Genomic DNA, 21,016 nt, shown 5'->3' with positions numbered 1-21,016 from the left:
GCCTTGCGAAAGTATTCGGCCCCCTTGAACTTTGCGACCTTTTGCCACATTTCAGGCTTCAAACATAAAGATATAAAACTGTATTTTTTTGTGAAGAATCAACAACAAGTGGGACACAATCATGAAGTGGAACAACATTTATTGGATATTTCAAACTTTTTTAACAAATCAAAAACTGAAAAATTGGGCGTGCAAAATTATTCAGCCCCCTTAAGTTAATACTTTGTAGCGTCACCTTTTGCTGCGATTACAGCTGTAAGTCGCTTGGGGTATGTCTCTATCAGTTTTGCACATCGAGAGACTGACATTTTTTCCCATTCCTCCTTGCAAAACAGCTCGAGCTCAGTGAGGTTGGATGGAGAGCATTTGTGAACAGCAGTTTTCAGTTCTTTCCACAGATTCTCGATTGGATTCAGGTCTGGACTTTGACTTGGCCATTCTAACACCTGGATATGTTTATTTTTGAACCATTCCATTGTAGATTTTGCTTTATGTTTTGGATCATTGTCTTGTTGGAAGACAAATCTCCGTCCCAGTCTCAGGTCTTTTGCAGACTCCATCAGGTTTTCTTCCAGAATGGTCCTGTATTTGGCTCCATCCATCTTCCCATCAATTTTAACCATCTTCCCTGTCCCTGCTGAAGAAAAGCAGGCCCAAACCATGATGCTGCCACCACCATGTTTGACAGTGTGGATGGTGTGTTCAGTGTGATGAGCTGTGTTGCTTTTACGCCAAACATAACGTTTTGCATTGTTGCCAAAAAGTTCAATTTTGGTTTCATCTGACCAGAGCACCTTCTTCCACATGTTTGGTGTGTCTCCCAGGTGGCTTGTGGCAAACTTTAAACGACAATTTTTATGGATATCTTTAAGAAATGGCTTTCTTCTTGCCACTCTTCCATAAAGGCCAGATTTGTGCAATATACGACTTATTGTTGTCCTATGGACAGAGTCTCCCACCTCAGCTGTAGATCTCTGCAGTTCATCCAAAGTGATCATGGGCCTCTTGGCTGCATCTCTGATCAGTCTTCTCCTTGTATGAGCTGAAAGTTTAGAGGGACGGCCAGGTCTTGGTAGATTTGCATTGGTCTGATACTCCTTCCATTTCAATATTATCGCTTGCACAGTGCTCCTTGGGATGTTTAAAGCTTGGGAAATCTTTTTGTATCCAATTCCGGCTTTAAACTTCTTCACAACAGTATCTCGGACCTGCCTGGTGTGTTCCTTGTTCTTCATGATGCTCTCTGCGCTTTTAACGGACCTCTGAGACTATCACAGTGCAGGAGAATTTATACGGAGACTTGATTACACACAGGTGGATTGTATTTATCATCATTAGTCATTTAGGTCAACATTGGATCATTCAGAGATCCTCACTGAACTTCTGGAGAGAGTTTGCTGCACTGAAAGTAAAGGGGCTAAATAATTTTGCACGCCCAATTTTTCAGTTTTTGATTTGTTAAAAAAGTTTGAAATATCCAATAAATGTCGTTCCACTTCATGATTGTGTCCCACTTGTTGTTGATTCTTCACAAAAATATATATCTTATCTTATTTATATCTTTATGTTTGAAGCCTGAAATGTGGCAAAAGGTCGCAAAGTTCAAGGGGGCCGAATACTTTCGCAAGGCACTGTATATGGAGGGGTATTTTGAAAAAGCAGTATACATGGGAGGGTAAGTGGAAGGATGCTGCAGCTTTAAAGTTACTGTCCAGTTAAAATCTCACTTTCAAAAGTTAATATTCTGTTAACTCAAACCCAAATAATGTCGTTGACTCATCCTTTTCTCATATTTGTGGCCGAAGCGTAAATTGGAAGAAAAAAAAACACTTCAAAAACCCAACCTCAAACAGACCGTTTAGAAAATGCCTGGTATTTCCTCACAGAGGATGATGTCATCCTCCTGAGGGGGATGAGCTGGCCAATCAGCGGTCTACTCGCATGAATATTGCCAACACCATAAATGCTTCCTCATAACATACTTAATTTACATTTTTTAGAAGGAAAACCATTTCACTCATATTGTAATTAATTGTAGGTCATATTTCATAGAAATCTGGAAACACTGAACAGTTACTTTAAAGCTAATTTCCTGCAATTCTACACATTTTGCCATTGCTTATGAACTGTTCACATTTTTGTTTGAATTTAAAGTAATTATTGGGGGGGACAAATATACACCTGTTCTGAATATTGGGGGTGGGGGGGCATGTTCCCCCGTGGCAATTTCGTCTCTGTCTTAGATCAGTGTAACCACATGTATGAACAACATTAGCACAACAACAGACTGTAACATTCTGTATTTTAATGAAATTCTATCAATTTAAAACACAACAAAATAATCTTAAGGACCAGACAGACAAAAAAATAAGCAGAGAAGTGAAGTATGCTGATAGAGGATCTTGGGAGGAGGATGCAGGAGATGGTGAGGAGGGGAGGAGGATGCAGGAGATGGTGAGGAGGGGAGGAGGATGCAGGAGATGGTGAGGAGGCGTGTTTACAGTGGAGAGGGTTCCAGTCATGGTCAAACATGTCTTCTTTGCTTTTTCATCACATTCAAATCTAGAGAGAGACAGAAAGATAAGACTGTGTGTGTGTTTGTGTGTGTGTGTGTGTGTGTGTGTGTGTGTGTGTGTGTGTGTGTGTGTGTGTGTGTGTGTGTGTGTGTGTGTGTGTGTGTGTGTGTGTGTGTGTGTGTGTGTGTGTGTGTGTGTGTGTGTGTGTGTACAAGAATAGTAACGAACCAAAATTTGACCAACTGGGGACATTTTGTTAGTCCCCACGAGGTCAAATGCTATCTGTAGGGGGTTTAAGAGTTAAGGTTAGAATTAGTGTTAGGGTTAGAATTACATTAAGGGTTAGGGTTAATTACATTAAGGGTTAAGATCTAGGGTTAGGGTTAGGATCTAGGGTTAGGAGCTAGGGTAGGGTTAGGATCTAGGGTTAGGGTTAGGAGCTAGGGTTAGGGTTAGAATTATGTTTAGGGTTAGGGTTAGAATTATGTTTAGGGTGTTAGGTTTAGGGTTAGGATCTAGGGTTAGGGGCTAGGGTTAGGGTTAGAATTACATTAAGGGTTAGGAGCTAGTGTTAGGTTTAGGGTTAGGAGCTAGGGTTAGGGGCTAGGGTTAGAATTACATTAAGGGTTAGGAGCTAGTGTTAGGTTTAGGGTTAGGAGCTAGGGTTAGGATTAGAATTACATTAAGGGTTAGGGTTAGGAGCTAGTGTTTGGTTTATGGTTAAGGTTAGAATTAGTGTTAGGGTTAGAATTACGTTAAGGGTTAGGATCTAGGAGCTAATGTTAAGTTTAGGGTTTAAGGTTATGGTTAGAGTACAGGTAAGTGTTAGGTTTAGGTTTAGAGTTAGGGTAACTAACATTTTGAATGGGACTGAATTCTGCATCCCCACAAGATTAGGTGTACAAGACTGTGTGTGTGTGTGTGTGTGTGTTTGTGTGAAAGTTAGCTCCTTACATTGCTTTCTTTTGTTGACCCAGGGTGCTTTGGGATCAGAGCAGATCTTCCCTCCTTTCACTGTGTAGAAGCTGAAACAAAACAAAGAATATTACTGCTAATGTATCAAATTAAATTGTATTGTTCACATACACATATTTAGCAGATGTTATATCGGGTTTAGAGAAATGCTTGTGTTCCTTGCTCTAACAGTGCGATAGTATCTCACTATTCACAACAATACACACAAATCTAAAAGTTAAAGAAAGGAATTAAGAAATATAGAAATATTAGGATGTGCAATGTCAGAGTGGCAATGACTAAAATAGATTAGAATAGAATACAGTATATACACATGAAATGAGTAAAGCAGTATGTAAACATGATTAAAGTGACTAGTGTTCCGTTATTAAAATGACCAGTGATTCCATGTTTATGTACATAGGGCAGCAGCCTCTAAGGTGCAGGGTTGAGTAATCGGGTGGTAGGTGGCAAGTGATGGCTGTTTAAAAGTCTGATGGCCTTTTTTCAGTCTCTCGGTCCCAACTTTGATGCACCTGTACTGACCTCGCCTTCTGGATGGTAGCGGGATGAACAGACCATGGCTTGGGTGGTTGATGTCCTTGATCATCTTTTTTGCCTTCCTGTGACAACGGCTGCAGTAGATGTCCTGGTGGGCAGGCAGTGTGCTCCCGATGATGCGTTTGGCAGACCCCACCACCCTCTGGAGAGCCCTGCGCTTGCGGGCAGTGCAGTTGCTGTACCAGGTGGTGATACAGCCCGACAGGATGCTCTCAATTGTGCATCTGTAAAAGTTTGTGAGGCTCTTAGGGACCAAGTCACTGTTGCGCCTTCTTCACCACCCTGTCTGTATGGGTAGACGATTTCAGATTGTCAGTGATGTGTACGCCGAGGAATCTTTCCACCTTTTCCACTGCAGTCCCGTCGATGTGGATAGGAGCGTGCTCACTCTGCTGTTTTCTGAAGTCTACGATCATCTCCTTCGTTTTGTTGACATCGAGGGAGAGGTAATTTACCTGACACCACTATGCCAGGGCCCTCACCTCCTCCCTGTGGGCTGTCTCCTCGTTGTTGGTAATCAGGCCTACTGATGTTGTCGTCTGCAAACTTGATGATTGAGTTGGAGGCGTGCATGGCCTGAAAGTCATGGGTGAACAGGGAGTGCAGGAGATGGCTGAGTATGCAGCCTTGTGGGACCCCTGTGTTGAAAATCAGCAAAGTGGAGGTGTTGTTTCCTACCTTCACCACCTGCGGACAGCCCGTCAGGAAGTCCAGGACCAAGTTGCACCGGGTCGGGTTCAGACCCAGAGCCCCGAGCTTAATGATGAGCTTGGAGGGTCCTATGTTGTTGAAAGATGAGCTATTGTCAATGAACAGCATTCTTACATAGGTATTCCTCTTGTCCAGATGGGATAGGGCAGTGTGATGGCGATTGCATCGTCTGTGGATCTATTGGGGCACGAAGCAAATTGAAGTGGGTCTTGGGTGTCAGTTAAGGTAGAGGTGATGTGATCCTTTACTAGCCTCTCAAGGCACTTAATGCAATGAGTGCTACAAGGCAATAGTCATTGAGTTCAGTTACCTTTGCTTTCTTGGGTACAGGAACAATGGTGGACATCTTTAAGCAAGTGGGGACAGCCGATTGGGATAGGGAGAGATTTAATGTGTTTGTAAACACTCCAGCCAGCTGCTCTGCGCATGCTCTGAGGAGGCAGCTTGGGATGCCATCTGGGCTGGCAGCCTTGTGAGGGTTAACACACTTGAATGTCTTACTCACATTGGCCACGGAGAACAAGAGCCCACAGTCCTTGGGAGCGGGCGGTAGCACTGTGTTATCCTCAAAGCTGGCGAAGAAGGTGTTTAGCTTGTCCGGGAGCAAGACGTCGGTGTCTGTGACGTGGCTGGTTTTACCTTTGTAATCCGTGATTGTCTGTAGACTCTGCCACATATGTCTCGTGTCTGAGCCATTGAATTGCGACACTTTGTCTCTGAACTGACGTTTTGCCTGTTTAATTGCTTTACGGAAGGAATAACTACACTGTTTGCATCCAACCATATTCCCAGTCACCTTGCCATGGGGTGGGGTGGTTCGCGCTTTCAGTTTTCCACAAATGTTGCTGTCTATCCACTGTTTCTGGATTGGGTATGTTTTAATGTTCACAGCGGGAACAACATCGCCAATGCACTTCCTGGCAAACTCAGTCACCGTGTCAGTGTACACTACCGGTCAAAAGTTACAGAACACCAACTCATTCAAGGGTTTTTCTTTATTTTTATTATTTTCTACATTGTAGAATAATAGTGAAGACATCAAAACTATGAAATAACACACATGGAATCATGTAGAAACCAAAAAAGTGTTAAATAAATCTAAATATACTCTATATTTGAGATTCTTCAAATAGCCACCCTTTGACTTGATGACAGCATTGCACACTCTTGGTATTCTCTCAACCAGCTTCATGAGGGAGTCACCTGGAATGCATTTCAATTAACAGGTGTGCCTTCTTAAAAGTTCATTTGTGGCATTTCTTTCCTTCTTAATGCGTTTGAGCCAATCAGTTGTGTTGTGAAAAGGTAGAGGGGTATACAGACCATAGCCCTTTTGGTAAAATACCAAGTCCATATTATAGCAAGAACAGCTCAAATAAGCAAAGAGAAACCACAGTCCATCATTACTTTAAGACATGAAGGTCAGTCAATGCAGAAAAATTCAAGAACTTTGAAAGTTTCTTCAAGTGAAGTCGCAAAAACCATAAAGCTCTATGATGAAACTGGCTCTCATGAGGACCGCCACAGGAATGGAAGACCCAGTTACCTTTGCTGCAGAGGATACGTTCATTAGAGTTACCAGCCTCAGAAATTGCAGCACAAATAAATGCTTCACAGAGTTCAAGTAACAGTCACATCTCAACTTTAACTGTTCAGAGGAGACTGTGTGAATCAGGCCTTCATGGTTGAAGGACACCAATAAATAATAAGAGACTTGGTTGGGCCAAGAAACACGAGCAATGGACATTAGACCGGTGGAAATTTGTGTTTTGGTCTGGAGTCCAAATTTTAGATTTTTGGTTCCAACCGCTGTGTCTTTGTGAGATGGGTTGTGGGTGAACGGATGATCTCCGCATGTGTATTTCCCACCGTGAAGCATGAAGGCGGAGGTGTTATGCCATTGGGGTGCTTTGCTGGTGACACTGTCTGTGATTTATTTAGAATTTAAGGCACACTTAACCAGCATGACTACCACAGAATTCTGCAGCAATACGCCATCTCACCTGGTTTACGCTTAGTGGGATAATCATTTGTTTTTCAACTGGACAATGACCCAACACACCTCCAGGCTGTGTAGGGGCTATTTGACCAAGAAGGAGAGTGATGGAGTGCTGCATCAGATGACCTGGCCTCCACAATCCCTCGACCTCAACCAAATTGAGATGGCTTGGGATGAGTCAGACTGCAGAGTGAAGAAAAAGCAGCCAACAACTGCTCAGCATATGTGGGAACTCCTTCAAGACTGTTGGAAAAGCATTCTTGGTGAAGCTGGTTGAGAGAATGCCAAGAGTGTGCAAAGCTGTCATCAAGACAAAGGGTCGCTATTTGAAGAATCTAAAATCTAAAAATATACTTTGATTTGTTTCACACTTTTTTGGTTACTTCATGATTCCATATGTGTTATTTCATAGTTTTCATATCTTCACTATTATTCTACAATGTAGATAATGGTAAAAAAAACATTAAGAAAAACCCTTGAATGTGTATGTGTTCTAAAACGTTTTACCGGTAGTGTATGTATCAATGTTATTCTCGGAGGCTACCAAACAATCTTGAAGCTTGGATTCCAATTGGTCAGACCAGCGTTGAATAGACTTTAGCACAGCTACTTCCTGTTTGAGTTTCTGCGTATAGGAAGGGAAGAGCAAAATTAAGTCGTGATCTGATTTGCCCAAGGGAGGGGGGGCTTGCAGCCATCCCGGAAGGGTGAGTAGCAGTGATCAAGTGTTTTAGCAGCGCGAGTTCTACAGTCAATGTGTTGGTAGAACTTTGGTACTGTTTTCCTCAAATCTGCTTTGTTACAACCCCCAGCTACAATAAATGTGGCCTCAGGATATGTGGTTTGCACAAAGTCCAGTGTAGTTCCTTGATGGCCATCGTGGTATCGGCTTGAGAGGGAATATACATGGATCTGACTAAAACTAAAAATAATTATCTTGGGAGGTAATACGGTCGGAATTTGATTGTGAGGTATTCTAGGTCGGATGAACTAAAGGACTTGAGTTTCAGTACGTTACCACAATCATACCATGAGAAGTTAATCATAATGTCACGCCCTGAACTTAGAGCTTTTTATGTCTCTATTTTGGTTTGGTCAGGGTGTGATTTGGGTGGGCATTCTATGTTCTTTTTTCTATGATTTTGTATTTCTTTGTTTTGGCTGGGTATGGTTCTCAATCAGGGACAGCTGTCTATCGTTGTCTCTGATTGGGAACTATCCTTAGGTAGCTTTTTCCCACATGGTTTTTGTGGGTACTTGTTTTCTGTTTAGTGTTTTGCACCCGACAGGACTGTTTCAGTTTCATTTATTCACTTTGTCATTTTTGTTTCAGTGTTCTGTTTAATAAAAAGTAATGAACATTTACCACACTGTGCTTCGGTCCGATTCTTCCTCTTCAGAAGACGACATCCGTTACACATAAAACATACACCACCGAGTTAAACGTGTGTGTGTGTGTGTGTGTGTGTGTGTGTTCGAGACTTACACGATGGCATCAACACAGGGTGGCATGGCGTTTTGGATGTGGTATCCTTGCAGTCTAAATTTGATGTGAGAGTCAGACACTCTTGTGCAGCAACTTGTGGTTACCTTAGTTGGCCGACGATCTGATAGATAAAAGGGAAGAAAGGAAGTGACATAGAAAGGGAGAGAGAGAAAGACAGAAATAAAATATTTAGACAGGCAGCCCAATTCTGTTCTTTTGTTTTTACTAATTGGTATTTTGATCAATCAGATCAGCTCTGAAAAAGATCTGATGTGAAAGAGATCTGATGTGATTGGTCAAAAGACCATTTAGTGGTTAAAATAAATGAGAATGGGCTGCCTGTGTAAACGCAGCCTCTGATCTCTAAACCATAAATATGATGTGTTTTTAGTTTGTATTTATTATGGATCCCCATTAGCTCTTCCTGGGGTCCAGCAAAATTAGCGCAGTTTATACAATTTCAAAAACATTACAATACATTCACAGATTTGTGTGCCCTCAGGCCCATACTCCCCCGTACCACATATCTACAGTACTAAATCCATGTGTATGTATAGTGCGAATGTTATCGTGTGTGTGTGTATGCATGTGTCTGTGCCAATGTTTGTGTTGCTTCACAGTCCCCGCTGTTCCATAAGGTTTTTTTTTTCTGTTTTTTAAATCTAATTTTACTGCTGGCATGAGTTACTTGATGTGGAATAGAGTTCCATGTAGTCATGGCTCTATGTAGTACTGTGTGCCTCCATAGTCTGTTCTGGACTTGGGGACTGTGAAGAGACCTCTTGTGTCATGTCTTGTGGGGTATGCATGGGTGTCCGAGCTGTATGCCAGTAGTTTAGACAGACAGCTCGGTGCATTCAACAATACCTCTCATAAATAAAAGTAGCGATGAAGTCAATCTCTCCTCCACTTTCAGCCATGAGAGATTGACATGCATATTATTAATATTAGCTCTCTGTGTATATCCAAGGGCCAGCCGTGCTGCCCTATTCTGCGCCAATTGCAATTTTCCTAAGTCCTTTTATTGTGGCACCTGACCACACGACTGAACAGTAGAGGGTGCGACAAAACTAGGGCCTGTAGGACCTGCCTCGTTGATAGTGTTGTTAAGAAGGCAGAGCATAATTTTATTATAGACAGACTTCTCCCCATCTGAGCTACTACAGCATTAATATGTTTTGACCATAACAGTTTCCAATCTAGGGTGTCATGGCATTGGCCTCTTTGGGTATAGCAAGCCGCATCCCCCTCTCCCTGCCTCCCCCTTGCCTCCTTCAACTAGGTTGCTGTGGTCAGAGAGACGTCGTAAATTCCTGAAGATCTCCTCATGGACACACAGTATAAGAGGCAGAGTAAAATTTCATAGAGGACAAAGGAATTCCTTCCACCTCACAGAACTTGAGGTACGAACAAATTTCATGTTTCGGAGAAAGTATAAAAGATCGGTGAAGAATCCAGCTACGAACTGGTCCGTTTGTCACAACTTGGGGAAGCTCATGGGAGACAGTGTGGTCACATTACCATAACGCTGTTTATATAACAGCCTCAGATATGAGGTTTACATCTAATTGTTGTATAAGATGAATGAGTGAGGATGATACTGTTTGTATAATTGTGTAATATGATTTTGGACTGTTTAATGAAGAAAAATACAATTCCCTTTTGATTTGAACTAAATCAGAGGACCGCCCCTGAGCCCAGTTAGGGTCAGACATCCTGGGACAGCCCCTGAGCCCAGTTAGGGTCAGACATCCTGGGACAGCCCCTGAGCCCAGTTAGGGTCAGACATCCTGGGACAGCCCCTGAGCCCAGTTAGGGTCAGACATCCTGGGACAGCCCCTGAGCCCAGTTAGGGTCAGACATCCTGGGACAGCCCCTGAGTCCAGTTAGGGTCAGACATCCTGGGACTGCCCTTTTTCGGCCCTTCCGAATAAAACCCCCACTCGGGTTTTCGATCAGCAGACTGAGCTTACCTCAGTTACGAGATGGCTAAAGGTTGCAGACCATGTTTTTCTCCATTAGGAGGACAAAGGTTGTAGACCATTGCTGAATCTTTTAACCATACCACGTGGTTAAACTCTTAGACTATCGATACCGACAGAATAAGAACAAGTCTTTGATATTAATTACTAGTCTGCAGCTAGGAATTCGGTATCATTGAACGCAAAAAACGACAACCGCCAAAACGTCCATTCTATAACGAAACGAATGAATGTCACTCTGAACTATCCACTATAACCACGACAGAGAGAGAGAGGGAGAGAGATGTACAATTCTACAAAATAAATGAACTTTTCACCAGCGATCAAGATGACACACTGAGCTTAAACATATATATTGATTGCAATTGTTCCCAAATGAGTGAGCGTTCATGTGTAAAGGATTAGCATTTCAATTGTTATAATTATCACTTTGTAGTGACTTCTTAGTCAACCCCCTTTTGTCAAACAAGCCGCCATGCCGGTTTAGCTCACTAGGGCACATTCTCACTTCATGTAACCACATTTACCTTGTATGTTTGTTTATGCATTTCTGTGAATTACTTAGTTAGTAATAAATCAATTGTTTAAGACAATTGATGTATGGATGACTCATAGTGAAGACTGGGTTGGTGCAGTTTACGACGTTTGGAATGAGACTAACGTGAGGTACAGTAAATAATCATTCATTTGAAAACTAATTGATCAGGTAAAATATCTGAAAAGTTATTTTAGGAAATTATAACTTTGTAATCTGAATATTTTTCCTTGATGCCCCGACTTCCTAGTTAATTAGTTAAGTGATTAAGTGGTTAAGGTTATTTAATCAGTTGATCGTGTAATAACTAATTACAGAGAATCTTTGATCAAATCTATCAGTCTTCAGTTAATGATGGTAAAGACACGACAAGGGATACTCCAAGCAGTTTAGTCATCTCAACTTGCTCAATTTCCACATTATTTATTACAAGATTTACTTGAGGTTTAAGGTTTAGTGAGTATTTTGTTCCAAATACGATGCTTTTAGTTTTAGAAATATTTAGGGCTAACTTATTCCTTGCCACCCATTCTGAAACTAACTGCAGCTCTTTGTTGAGTGTTGCAGTCATTTCAGTCGCTGTAGTAGCTGACGTGTACAGTGTTGAGTCATCCACATATATAGACACTCTGGCTTTATTCAAAGTTAGTGGCATGTCGTTTGTAAAAATAGAAAAAAAACAAGGGGTCTAAACAGCTACGCTGGGGAATTCCTGATTCTAACTGGATTATATTTGAGAGGCTTCCATTTTAAAGAGCACCCTCTGTGTTCTGTTAGATAAGTAACTCTTTGTCCACATTATAGCAGTGGGTGTAAAGCCATAACACATACATTTTTCCAGCAGCAGACTATGATCGATAATGTCAAAAGCTGCACTGAAGTCTAACAAGACAGCACCCACAATCATTTCATCATAAATTTCTCTCAGCCAATCATCAGTCATTTGTGTCAGTGCTGTGCTTGTTGAGTGTCCTTCCCTATAAGCATGCTGAAATTCTGTTGTTAATGTTAACTGTGAAGTAGCATTGTCAAACACCATTTTTTCCAGAAGTTTACTAAGGGTTGGTAACAGGCTGTTTGGTCGGCTATTTGAGCCAGTAAATTAGGTTTTACTATTCTTGGGTAGCGGAATGTCTTTAGCTCCCCTCCAGGCCTGAGGGCACACGCTCTCTAGTAGGCTTAAATTGAAGATGTGGCATATTGTCTGCTATTATCCTCAGTAATTTTCCATCCATATTGTCAGACCCCGGTGGCTTGTCATTGTTGATAGACAACAATAATTGTTTCACCTCTTCCACACTGACTTAACGAATTCAAAAGTACAATTATTGTCTTTCATAATTTGGTCTGATATACTTGGATGTGTAGTGTCAGCGTTTGTTGCTGGCATGTCATCCCTAAGTTTGCTAATCTTGCCAATGAAAAAGTCATATCAGTGGGCTTTGTGATGAACGAGTCATCTGATTCAATGAATGAAGGAGCTGAGTTGGCTTTTTTTCCCAAAATTTCATTTAAGGTGCCCCAAAGCTTTTTACTATAATTCTTTATATAATTTCTCTTTGTTTCATAGTGTAGTTCCTTTTTCTTTTTCTTTAGTTTAGTCACATGATTTCTTCAATTTGCAGTACATTTGCCAATCAGTTGGGCTGCTAGACTTATCTGCCATACCTTTCAACCATACAATTTTTCAATTCCTCATCAAACCAAGGTGATTTAACAGTTTTTACAGTCATTTTCTTAATGGATGTGTGCTTATTAGTAATTGGAATAAGTAGTTTCATAAATGTGTCAAGTGCAGAGTCTGGTTGCTCCTCAATACACATCACAGACCTGCAAATGTTCTTTATATCATCAACATATGAATCCCTACACAACTTCTTTTATGACCTCTTATACACTATATTAGGCCCAGCCTTTGGGACTTTGGTTTTCCTAGATATGGCTATTATATTGTGATCACTACATCCTATGGATTTGGATACTGCTTTAAAGCAAACATCTGCAGCGTTAGTAAAGATGTGATCAATACATGTTGATTTAATTCCTGTGCTGTTTGTAACTAGCCTGGTAGGTTGACTGACAACCTGATCCAGGTTGCAGCCACTGGTTACAGTTTGAAGTTTTTTCCTGAGTGGGCAGCTTGATGAGAGCCAGTCAATATTTAAATCACCCAGAAAATATGCCTCTGTTGATATCACATACATTATCAAGCATTTCACACATATTATCCAGATACTGTCTGTTTGCTCTTGGTGGTCTATAGCAGCTTCACACCAGAACAGGCTTTAGGTGAAGCAGATGAACCTGTAGTCATATTACTTCAACAGTATTTAACATAACATCGTCTTTAAGCTTTACAGGAATGTGGTTCTGAATATAGACCGTAACACCTCTTCTGTTGGCATTTCTGTCTTTTCTGTAGATGTTATAAACATGTATTGCTACCACTGTAACATCAAAGGTATTATCTAAGTGAGTTTCAGAGATAGTCAGTCTGTTACAAGCAAGTTATTGACTTCATGGACCTTGTTTCCTAGGCTACATATGTTAATATGGGCTATTTTTAGCAATTTTCTGGGTTGTTTGATTGTTTTTAATGCTTTACTGGGAAGCTTATCAGAGGTACTTTCTCATGTTATTTACATTGGAGATGATAGTGCAGGGTGAGCTGCATAAAGCTGAGACACTGACAGGAAACCATGTGACCTGGCCTATCTCAGAGGTGTCAGAGGTCTACTGAAGATGCAGTATATTCAAACGGTTAGTCATCCCCCCCATGTAAAACTAAACAGTTAAAAGTATTTTAAAAGCATAGAGAACTGTGGTTCCTGGACCACTCTGGATCCAAGAGGTCTGAGTTGTAGGAAGTCTGTCGAAAGCCTGCCAATTACAGTAACTCAATGGAAACTTTAACCAAATTCTAACATTTTCTGCATCTTAATGTGAGTGTATATAGCATAATATAGATATTATATATTCATATATAGTTATAGAATGTATACAATAAAATGTGGTAATCAATCACTACATCGTCAATCAATCAACCAATTAATTAATCAATCAGTGAATCAGTACTCACAGTTAGCAGACACAGAGGTGAGGTACACACACATGGTGATCAGGAGGGCCAGAGAGAGGGTCCTGGATTGGAACACGGACATGCTGGCTGACTGACTGACTGGCTGGCTGACTGGCTGACTGACTAATTGACTGGCTTACTAACTGGCTGGACGGATGGACAGATTGATGTACCGACCGTTCGACAGACCAACAGAGACAGATAGCTACTCTGCTAGGCACTAAACTACGGAGACGGGTCGGAGGTCTACTGATTGGTCTGGTAACCGTGGCGATGAGTCTGTCTGGAAGGCAGGGGAAGTGTCAGGTTTTGTATCTCACTGTGGGTTACATTCACAGCATGAGTGGCAAGTCCCACCTTGCTTTGTTCATGTGTGTGTCATTGTACGATGTGGTCAGTATTGGTAATGGTAAATTCACACCTCCGCCCCTCTCTCTCTCCCTTTCTGTCTTTATTTCACCCCCTACTACCTCACTTGACAAACCACCAACACTCCAACCCCCTGCAGCAGTCTTTCTGAGAAGGATGGATTAATAAAAGGTACACACACACACACACACTAAAACGTGGGAACAACTGATGCTGCAAATTCATGGTGGTTTTTTCTGTGTCCCGTGATGTCAGACTGACGACACCAAATAACATCATTTTATTTTCTGTTTCAGTTCCAGCAAAGTTTCATAGATTTCCTGATGTTTACACCTAAGTTGAATAAATAAGCATAAAATGAAATTGTTCTGATGAACATTTCTTAAAGCTGCAATATGTAACTTTATGAGTGACCAGACCAAATTCACATAGAAAAGGAGTTATAGATCTGTCATTCTCATTGAAAGCAAGTCTAAGAAGTAGTAAATCTGTTCTATGAGTGCTATTTCTTAGCTTCCAGTTCTTAAGTTTCGTTTTTGAGTCTTTTACTTTTGGTTTTGTACACCAGATTCAAACAGCTGAAAATACAGTATTCTTGGTTATTGAAAATATATTTCACAGCGGTTTGGATGGTACAATGATTCTCTTCACTATTGCTTGCACTATTGTCACAATGCGCAGCGTGGTAAGTGTTCATGACATTTTATTAAACCCGAACTGAAACAAAAATGACAAAGCGAATAAACGAAACCGAAACAGGCCAGTCAGGTGCAAAACACTAAACAGAAAACAACTACTCACAAAAACCATGTGGGAAAAAGCTACTTAAGTATGGTTCCCAATCAGAGACAACGATAGTCAGCTGTCCCTGATTGAGAACCATACCCAGCCAAAACAAAGAAATACAAAAACATAGAAAAAATTACATAGAATGACCACCCAAATCACACCTTGACCAAACCAAAATAGAGACCTAAAAAGCTCTCTAAGGTCAAACAAACTGAAATTACGCAAACTATTAGAATTTTACCAATCAGGAAGTGGTGGAGCGATTTCTGCATATTGCAAGTTTAAAATAACATTGATTAATAAAAAAAAAATACATAGTAAATGTGTAAGTAAATAAATACATTTATTAAATAACATCGATAACTCGGCAGGGTAGCCTAGTGGTTAGAGTGGTGGACTAGTAACCGGAAGGTTGCAAGTTCAAACCCCCGAGCTGACAAGGTACAAATCTGTCGTTCTGCTCCTGAACAGGCAGTTAACCTACTAGGCCGTCATTGGAAATAAACATTTGTTCTTAACTGACTTAAATGATAAAAACATTTAAAAAATTGACATGATGAATTACAAACAGCCAAATATGAACCTATTCATCTAAATATCAAAAAGTACTATAAGTCCCCATAAGTACTTGAATAAATTAATAAATAAACACATGAGATAATGGTTTAAAATATAATTCATAATAACTATAACAACACTAATGAATTCTGTAACCACTGCCTCTTCAAATCAGGGCTGATTGGAAAAAGCTGTTCAAAAGAGGACATTGTATTATCAAATCCTTTTACTCCCTGACGAAGGCCGTGCAGCCGAAACGTGTCTGCATTTTTAAACTTTGTTTCCATTGAACATGCCATACAAATAGGCATTTTAATTTTTTATATGAAGAGGGCCTTGGTCCTCTTCTGTCTACCAAAACAAACTATTGTGTACCTTAGCAGCACTTCCCTGCCTACTTATGTTCTCCAACTCTAGTAACCCATTTTACATGATGATGACAACTGAATAAATTATAGCTAGTTATTCAGACTATGAAAAACATCAATATGAACAAGATATTCAATATGAATGTAATATGCATATTGGATGTCTGCTTTTTAGATATGAAAAAGTGGAATATCAGAGGAGCTTCAGCCATTGGCAGTGATTCTATTGGTTGGATGTTGACTGCTGAGTTGAGGCATTCTTGTTGATTCCCGATGATGGGAGGAGGAGAGAGGGGGAGGAGAGGAAGAGTTAGAGGAAGGAGAGGAAGAGATAGAGGGAGGAGGGGAGGAGGCAGGGAAAAGAGAGGAGAGGAGATAGGGAGGAGAGAGGTGTGAGAGGAAGGTACGGATGGAAAAGAGGGGGAAGCAGGGAAAGGATGAGAAAACAGAGGGAGGAGAAGAGGTGAGAGAGGGCAGAGAGGAGGGTAAGGAGGTAGTGGTATGGGGTGGAGGTGAAGGTGAGAGAGGGCAGAGAGGAGGGTAAGGAGGTAGTGGTAGGGGTGGAGGTGGAGGTGAGAGAGGGCGGAGAGGAGGGTAAGGAGGTAGTGGTATGGGGTGGAGGTGGAGGTGAGAGAGGGCGGAGAGGAGGGTAAGGAGGTAGTGGTATGGGGTGGAGGTGGAGGTGAGAGAGTGCAGAGAGGAGGGTAAGGAGGTAGTGGTATGGGGTGGAGGTGGAGGTGAGAGAGGGCAGAGAGGAGGGTAAGGAGGTAGTGGTATGGGGTGGAGGTGGAGGTGAGAGAGGGCAGAGAGGAGGGTAAGGAGGTAGTGGTATGGGGTGGCGGGGGAGGTGAGAGAGGGCAGAGAGGAGGGTAAGGAGGTAGTGGTATGGGGTGGAGGTGGAGGTGAGAGAGGGCAGAGAGGAGGGTAAGGAGCTGGTGGTATGGGGTGGAGGTGGAGGTGAGAGAGGGCAGAGAGGAGGGTAAGGAGGTAGTGGTATGGGGTGGAGGTGGAGGTGAGAGAGGGCAGAGAGGAGGGTAAGGAGGTAGTGGTATGGGGTGGAGGTGGAGGTGAGAGAGGGCAGAGAGGAGGGTAAGGAGGTAGTGGTAGGGGTGGAGGTGGAGGTGAGAGAGAGCAGAGAGGAGGGTAAGGAGGTAGTGGTATGGGGTGGAGGTGGAGGTGAGAGAGAGCAGAGAGGAGGGTAAGGAGGTAGTGGTATGGGGTGGAGGTGGAGGTGAGAGAGGGCGGAGAGGAGGGTAAGGAGGTAGTGGTATGGGGTGGAGGTGGAGGTGAGAGAGGGCAGAGAGGAGGGTAAGGAGGTAGTGGTATGGGGTGGAGGTGGAGGTGAGAGAGGGCAGAGAGGAGGGTAAGGAGGTAGTGGTATGGGGTGGAGGTGGAGGTGAGAGAGGGCAGAAAGGAGGGTAAGGAGGTAGTGGTATGGGGTGGAGGTGGAGGTGAGAGAGGGCAGAGAGGAGGGTAAGGAGGTAGTGGTATGGGGTGGAGGTGGAGGTGAGAGAGGGCAGAGAGGAGGGTAAGGAGGTACTGGTATGGGGTGGAGGTGGAGGTGAGAGAGGGCAGAGAGGAGGGTAAGGAGGTAGTGGTATGGGGTGGAGGTGGAGGTGAGAGAGGGCAGAGAGGAGGGTAAGGAGGTAGTGGTATGGGGTGGAGGTGGAGGTGAGAGAGGGCAGAGAGGAGGGTAAGGAGGTAGTGGTATGGGGTGGAGGTGGAGGTGAGAGAGGGCGGAGAGGAGGGTAAGGAGGTAGTGGTATGGGGTGGAGGTGGAGGTGAGAGAGGGCGGAGAGGAGGGTAAGGAGGTAGTGGTATGGGGTGGAGGTGGAGGTGAGAGAGGGCAGAGAGGAGGGTAAGGAGGTAGTGGTATGGGGTGGAGGTGGAGGTGAGAGAGGGCAGAGAGGAGGGTAAGGAGGTAGTGGTATGGGGTGGAGGTGGAGGTGAGAGAGGGCAGAGAGGAGGGTAAGGAGGTAGTGGTATGGGGTGGAGGTGGAGGTGAGAGAGGGCAGAGAGGAGGGTAAGGAGGTAGTGGTATGGGGTGGAGGTGGAGGTGAGAGAGGGCAGAGAGGAGGGTAAGGAGGTAGTGGTATGGGGTGGAGGTGGAGGTGAGAGAGGGCAGAGAGGAGGGTAAGGAGGTAGTGGTATGGGGTGGAGGTGGAGGTGAGAGAGGGCAGAGAGGAGGGTAAGGAGGTAGTGGTATGGGGTGGAGGTGGAGGTGAGAGAGGGCAGAGAGGAGGGTAAGGAGGTAGTGGTAGGGGTGGAGGTGGAGGTGAGAGAGGGCGGAAGGGAGAGCGAGGGAAATGTTGAGCTCAGACGGGCCATTCTAGAAAGGAACAAATTACAATCAGTTTCATTTTCTCAGTTGTTCTTTCCTGTGTGTGTGTGTGTGTGTGTGTATGTGTGATTTTTAACTTACTCAAACTGATGAATCTTGCGGCGTACCCAGGGTTGTTTATGGTAACTACAGAACAGACCCTTCTTCGTCTCAAAGCTACAGGAGAAACACAGTGTTAACACTGAAACTGAATTGGTTGGACACAACATGTCTGGGGGCTTTGACACAACATGGCCACTACATACTGTAAACTGGATAAACCTAAATGAAATAGACTAAAAGTTCCTTACATGACGGCCCGTACACAAGGAGCGTTATAGTTCTGAATCCAGTAGCCTGTGATGGGATCGTTCACCTCTGTCCTAGACACTGTCTTACAGCACGACACCAGCTTTTCTGCATCTACTGAGGAGGGAGAAGAGTTTACATATGTTAAAACAAATCCTCTTGACCTGGCAATCACTTCAAAAACCATGTATCCTGTTACATCCCAGCTCTAATCCCCTAACACTCCCTCCTTCCCCTTACCTGTCCCAGTCCAGCCCAGCTCTAACACACACTCCCTTCCCCTTACCTGTCCCAGTCCAGCCCAGCTCTAACACACACTCCCTTCCCCTTACCTGTCCCAGTCCAGCCCAGCTCTAACACTCACTCCTTCCCCTTACCTGTCCCAGTCCAGCACAGGGAGGACTGGGGTAAAGTCATTTTCTCTGATGAATCCCCTTTCCGATTGTTTGGGGCATCCGGAAAAAAGCTTGTCCGGAGAAGACAAGGTGAGCACTACCATCAGTCCTGTGTCATGCCAACAGTAAAGCATCCTGAGACCATTCATGTGTGGGATTGCTTCTCTGCCAAGGGAGTGGGTTCACACACAATTTTGCCTAAGAACACAGCCATGAATAAAGAATGGTACCAACACATTCTCCGAGAGCAACTTCTCCCAACCATCCAGGAACAGTTTGGTGACGAACAATGCCTTTTCCAGCATGATGGAGCATCTTGCCATAAGGCAAAAGTGATAACTAAGTGGCTCAGGGAACAAAACATTGATATTTTGGGTCCATGGCCAGGAAACCCCCCCAGACCTTAATCCCATTGAGAACTTGTGGTCAATCCTCAAGAGGCGGGTGGACAAACAAAAACCCACAAATTCTGACGAACTCCAAGCATTGATTATGCAAGAATGGGCTGCCATCAGTCAGGATGTGGCCCAGAAGTTAATTGACAGCATGCCAGGGCAGATTGCAAAGGTCTTGAAAAAGAAGGGTCAACACTGCAAATATTGACTTTTTGGATCAACTTCATGTAATTGTCAATAAATGCCTTTGGCACTTATGAAATGCTTATAATTATACTTCAGTAACGTCTGACAAAAATATCTAAAGACACTGAGGCAGCAGACTTTGTGAAAATTAATATTTGTGTTATTCTCAAAACTTTTGGCCACAACTGTACATCAACGAATTGGCAAGGGCAATAGAACAGTCTGCAGCACCTGGCCTCAACATACTAGAATCTGAAGTCAAATGTCTACTGTTTGCTGATGATCTGGTGTCACGCCCTGACCATAGTTTGCTTTGTGTGTTTATATGTTTTGTTTGGTCAGGGTGTGATCTGAGTGGGCATTCTATGTTGGATGTCTAGTTTGTCTGTTTCTGTCTCTGATTGGGAACCATATTTAGGTAGCGTGTTTTGTCATTGTGGGTTGTGGGTGATTGTCTATGTGTAGTGTTTGTTTCAGCACGATTGTGTATTAGGGTCACGGTTGTCACTTTGTTGTTTTGTAGTGTTCCGTTTTTTCCATTAAAATGACGAACACTTACCACGCCGCATCTTGGTCCTCCTCTCTATCTCCAGACGACATCTGGTGCTTCTGTCACCAACCAAGGAGGGCCTACAGCAGCACCTAGATCTTCTGCACAGATTCTGTCGGACCTGGGCCCTGACAGTAAATCTCAGTAACACAAAAATAATGGTGTTCCATAAAAGGTCCAGTCGCCAGGACCACAAATACAAATTCCATCTAGATACCGTTGCCCTACAGCACACAAACTATACTACATACCTCGGTCTAAACATCAGCGCAACAGGTAACTTCCACAAAGCTGGGAATGATCTGAGAGACAAGGCAAGAAGGGCCTTCTATGCTATCAAAAGGAACATCAAATTCAACCTACCAGTTAGGGTCTGGCTAAAAATACTTGAATCAGTTATAGATCCCATTACCCTTTATGGTTGTGAGGTCTGGGGTCCGCTCACCAACCAAGAATTCACAAAATGGGTCAAACACCAAATGGAGACTCTACATGCAGAATTCTGCAAAAATATCCTCTGTGTACATCAAACACCAAATAATGCATGTAGAGCAGAATTAGGACGATACCCGATAATGATCAAAATCTAGAAAAGAGCTGTTAAATTCTACAACCACCTAAAAGGAAGCGATTCCCAAACATTCCATAACAAAGCCTTCATCAACAGAGAGATTAACCTGGAGAAGAGTCCCCTAAGCAAGCTGGTCCTGGGGCTCTGTTCACAAACACAAACACACCCCACATAGCAACATAAGCAACACAATTAAACCCAACCAAATCATGAGAAAACAAAAAGAGAATTACTTGACACATTGGAAAGAATTAACAAAAAACAGAGCAAACTAGAATGCTATTTGTCCCTAAACAGAGAGTACACAGTGGCAGAATACTTGACCACTGTGACTGACCCAAACTTAAGGAAAGCTTTGACTATGTATAGACTCAGTGAGCATA

General features: G+C 43.0%; 2 protein-coding genes across 2 annotated transcripts; both read right to left on the bottom strand.

The window, feature by feature from the left end:
• Positions 1–2,285: 2,285 nt before the first annotated feature.
• Positions 2,286–14,069, bottom strand: LOC139366693 (eotaxin-like). The gene is made up of 4 exons (XM_071104376.1): positions 13,824–14,069; positions 8,228–8,348; positions 3,471–3,541; positions 2,286–2,562 (listed from the first exon to the last, which is right to left on the bottom strand). The coding sequence occupies exons 1-4, from the start codon at positions 13,903–13,905 to the stop codon at positions 2,525–2,527; spliced, it is 312 nt and encodes a 103-aa protein (XP_070960477.1). The 5' UTR covers positions 13,906–14,069; the 3' UTR covers positions 2,286–2,524.
• On the bottom strand, positions 14,044–20,081 carry LOC139366799 (hepatitis A virus cellular receptor 1-like). Its single transcript, XM_071104503.1, has 8 exons — positions 20,072–20,081; positions 18,823–18,843; positions 18,539–18,653; positions 18,330–18,404; positions 18,142–18,236; positions 18,059–18,107; positions 17,646–17,889; positions 14,044–14,106 (listed from the first exon to the last, which is right to left on the bottom strand). Exons 1-8 carry the CDS (start codon positions 20,079–20,081, stop codon positions 14,044–14,046), a joined length of 672 nt encoding a protein of 223 aa, XP_070960604.1.
• Positions 20,082–21,016: the final 935 nt, after the last annotated feature.

Source organism: Oncorhynchus clarkii, chromosome 15 (genome assembly GCF_045791955.1).
Source record: "Oncorhynchus clarkii lewisi isolate Uvic-CL-2024 chromosome 15, UVic_Ocla_1.0, whole genome shotgun sequence".
Classification (NCBI taxonomy): domain Eukaryota; kingdom Metazoa; phylum Chordata; class Actinopteri; order Salmoniformes; family Salmonidae; genus Oncorhynchus; species Oncorhynchus clarkii.
Note: the sequence above shows the minus strand (reverse complement) of the source record. Positions and strands in the feature narration are given on the sequence as shown.

What these genes read in the sequence shown, in the direction of transcription:
- LOC139366693 (XM_071104376.1), bottom strand. Translation starts at nt 13,905, where the DNA reads ATGTCCGTGTTCCAATCCAGGACCCTCTCTCTGGCCCTCCTGATCACC. An exon ending in CACCTCTGTGTCTGCTAACT is followed by an intron (nt 8,349 to 13,823) that starts GTGAGTACTGAT and finishes TTTATCTATCAG; the next exon opens with ATCGTCGGCCAACTAAGGTA. An exon ending in CCCTGTGTTGATGCCATCGT is followed by an intron (nt 3,542 to 8,227) that starts GTAAGTCTCGAA and finishes GTTTTGTTTCAG; the next exon opens with CTTCTACACAGTGAAAGGAG.
- LOC139366799 (XM_071104503.1), bottom strand. An exon ending in CGCAAGATTCATCAGTTTGA is followed by an intron (nt 18,237 to 18,329) that starts GTAAGTTAAAAA and finishes GTTCCTTTCTAG; the next exon opens with AATGGCCCGTCTGAGCTCAA. An exon ending in TACCTCCTTACCCTCCTCTC is followed by an intron (nt 18,108 to 18,141) that starts TGCCCTCTCTCA and finishes CACCCCATACCA; the next exon opens with CTACCTCCTTACCCTCCTCT.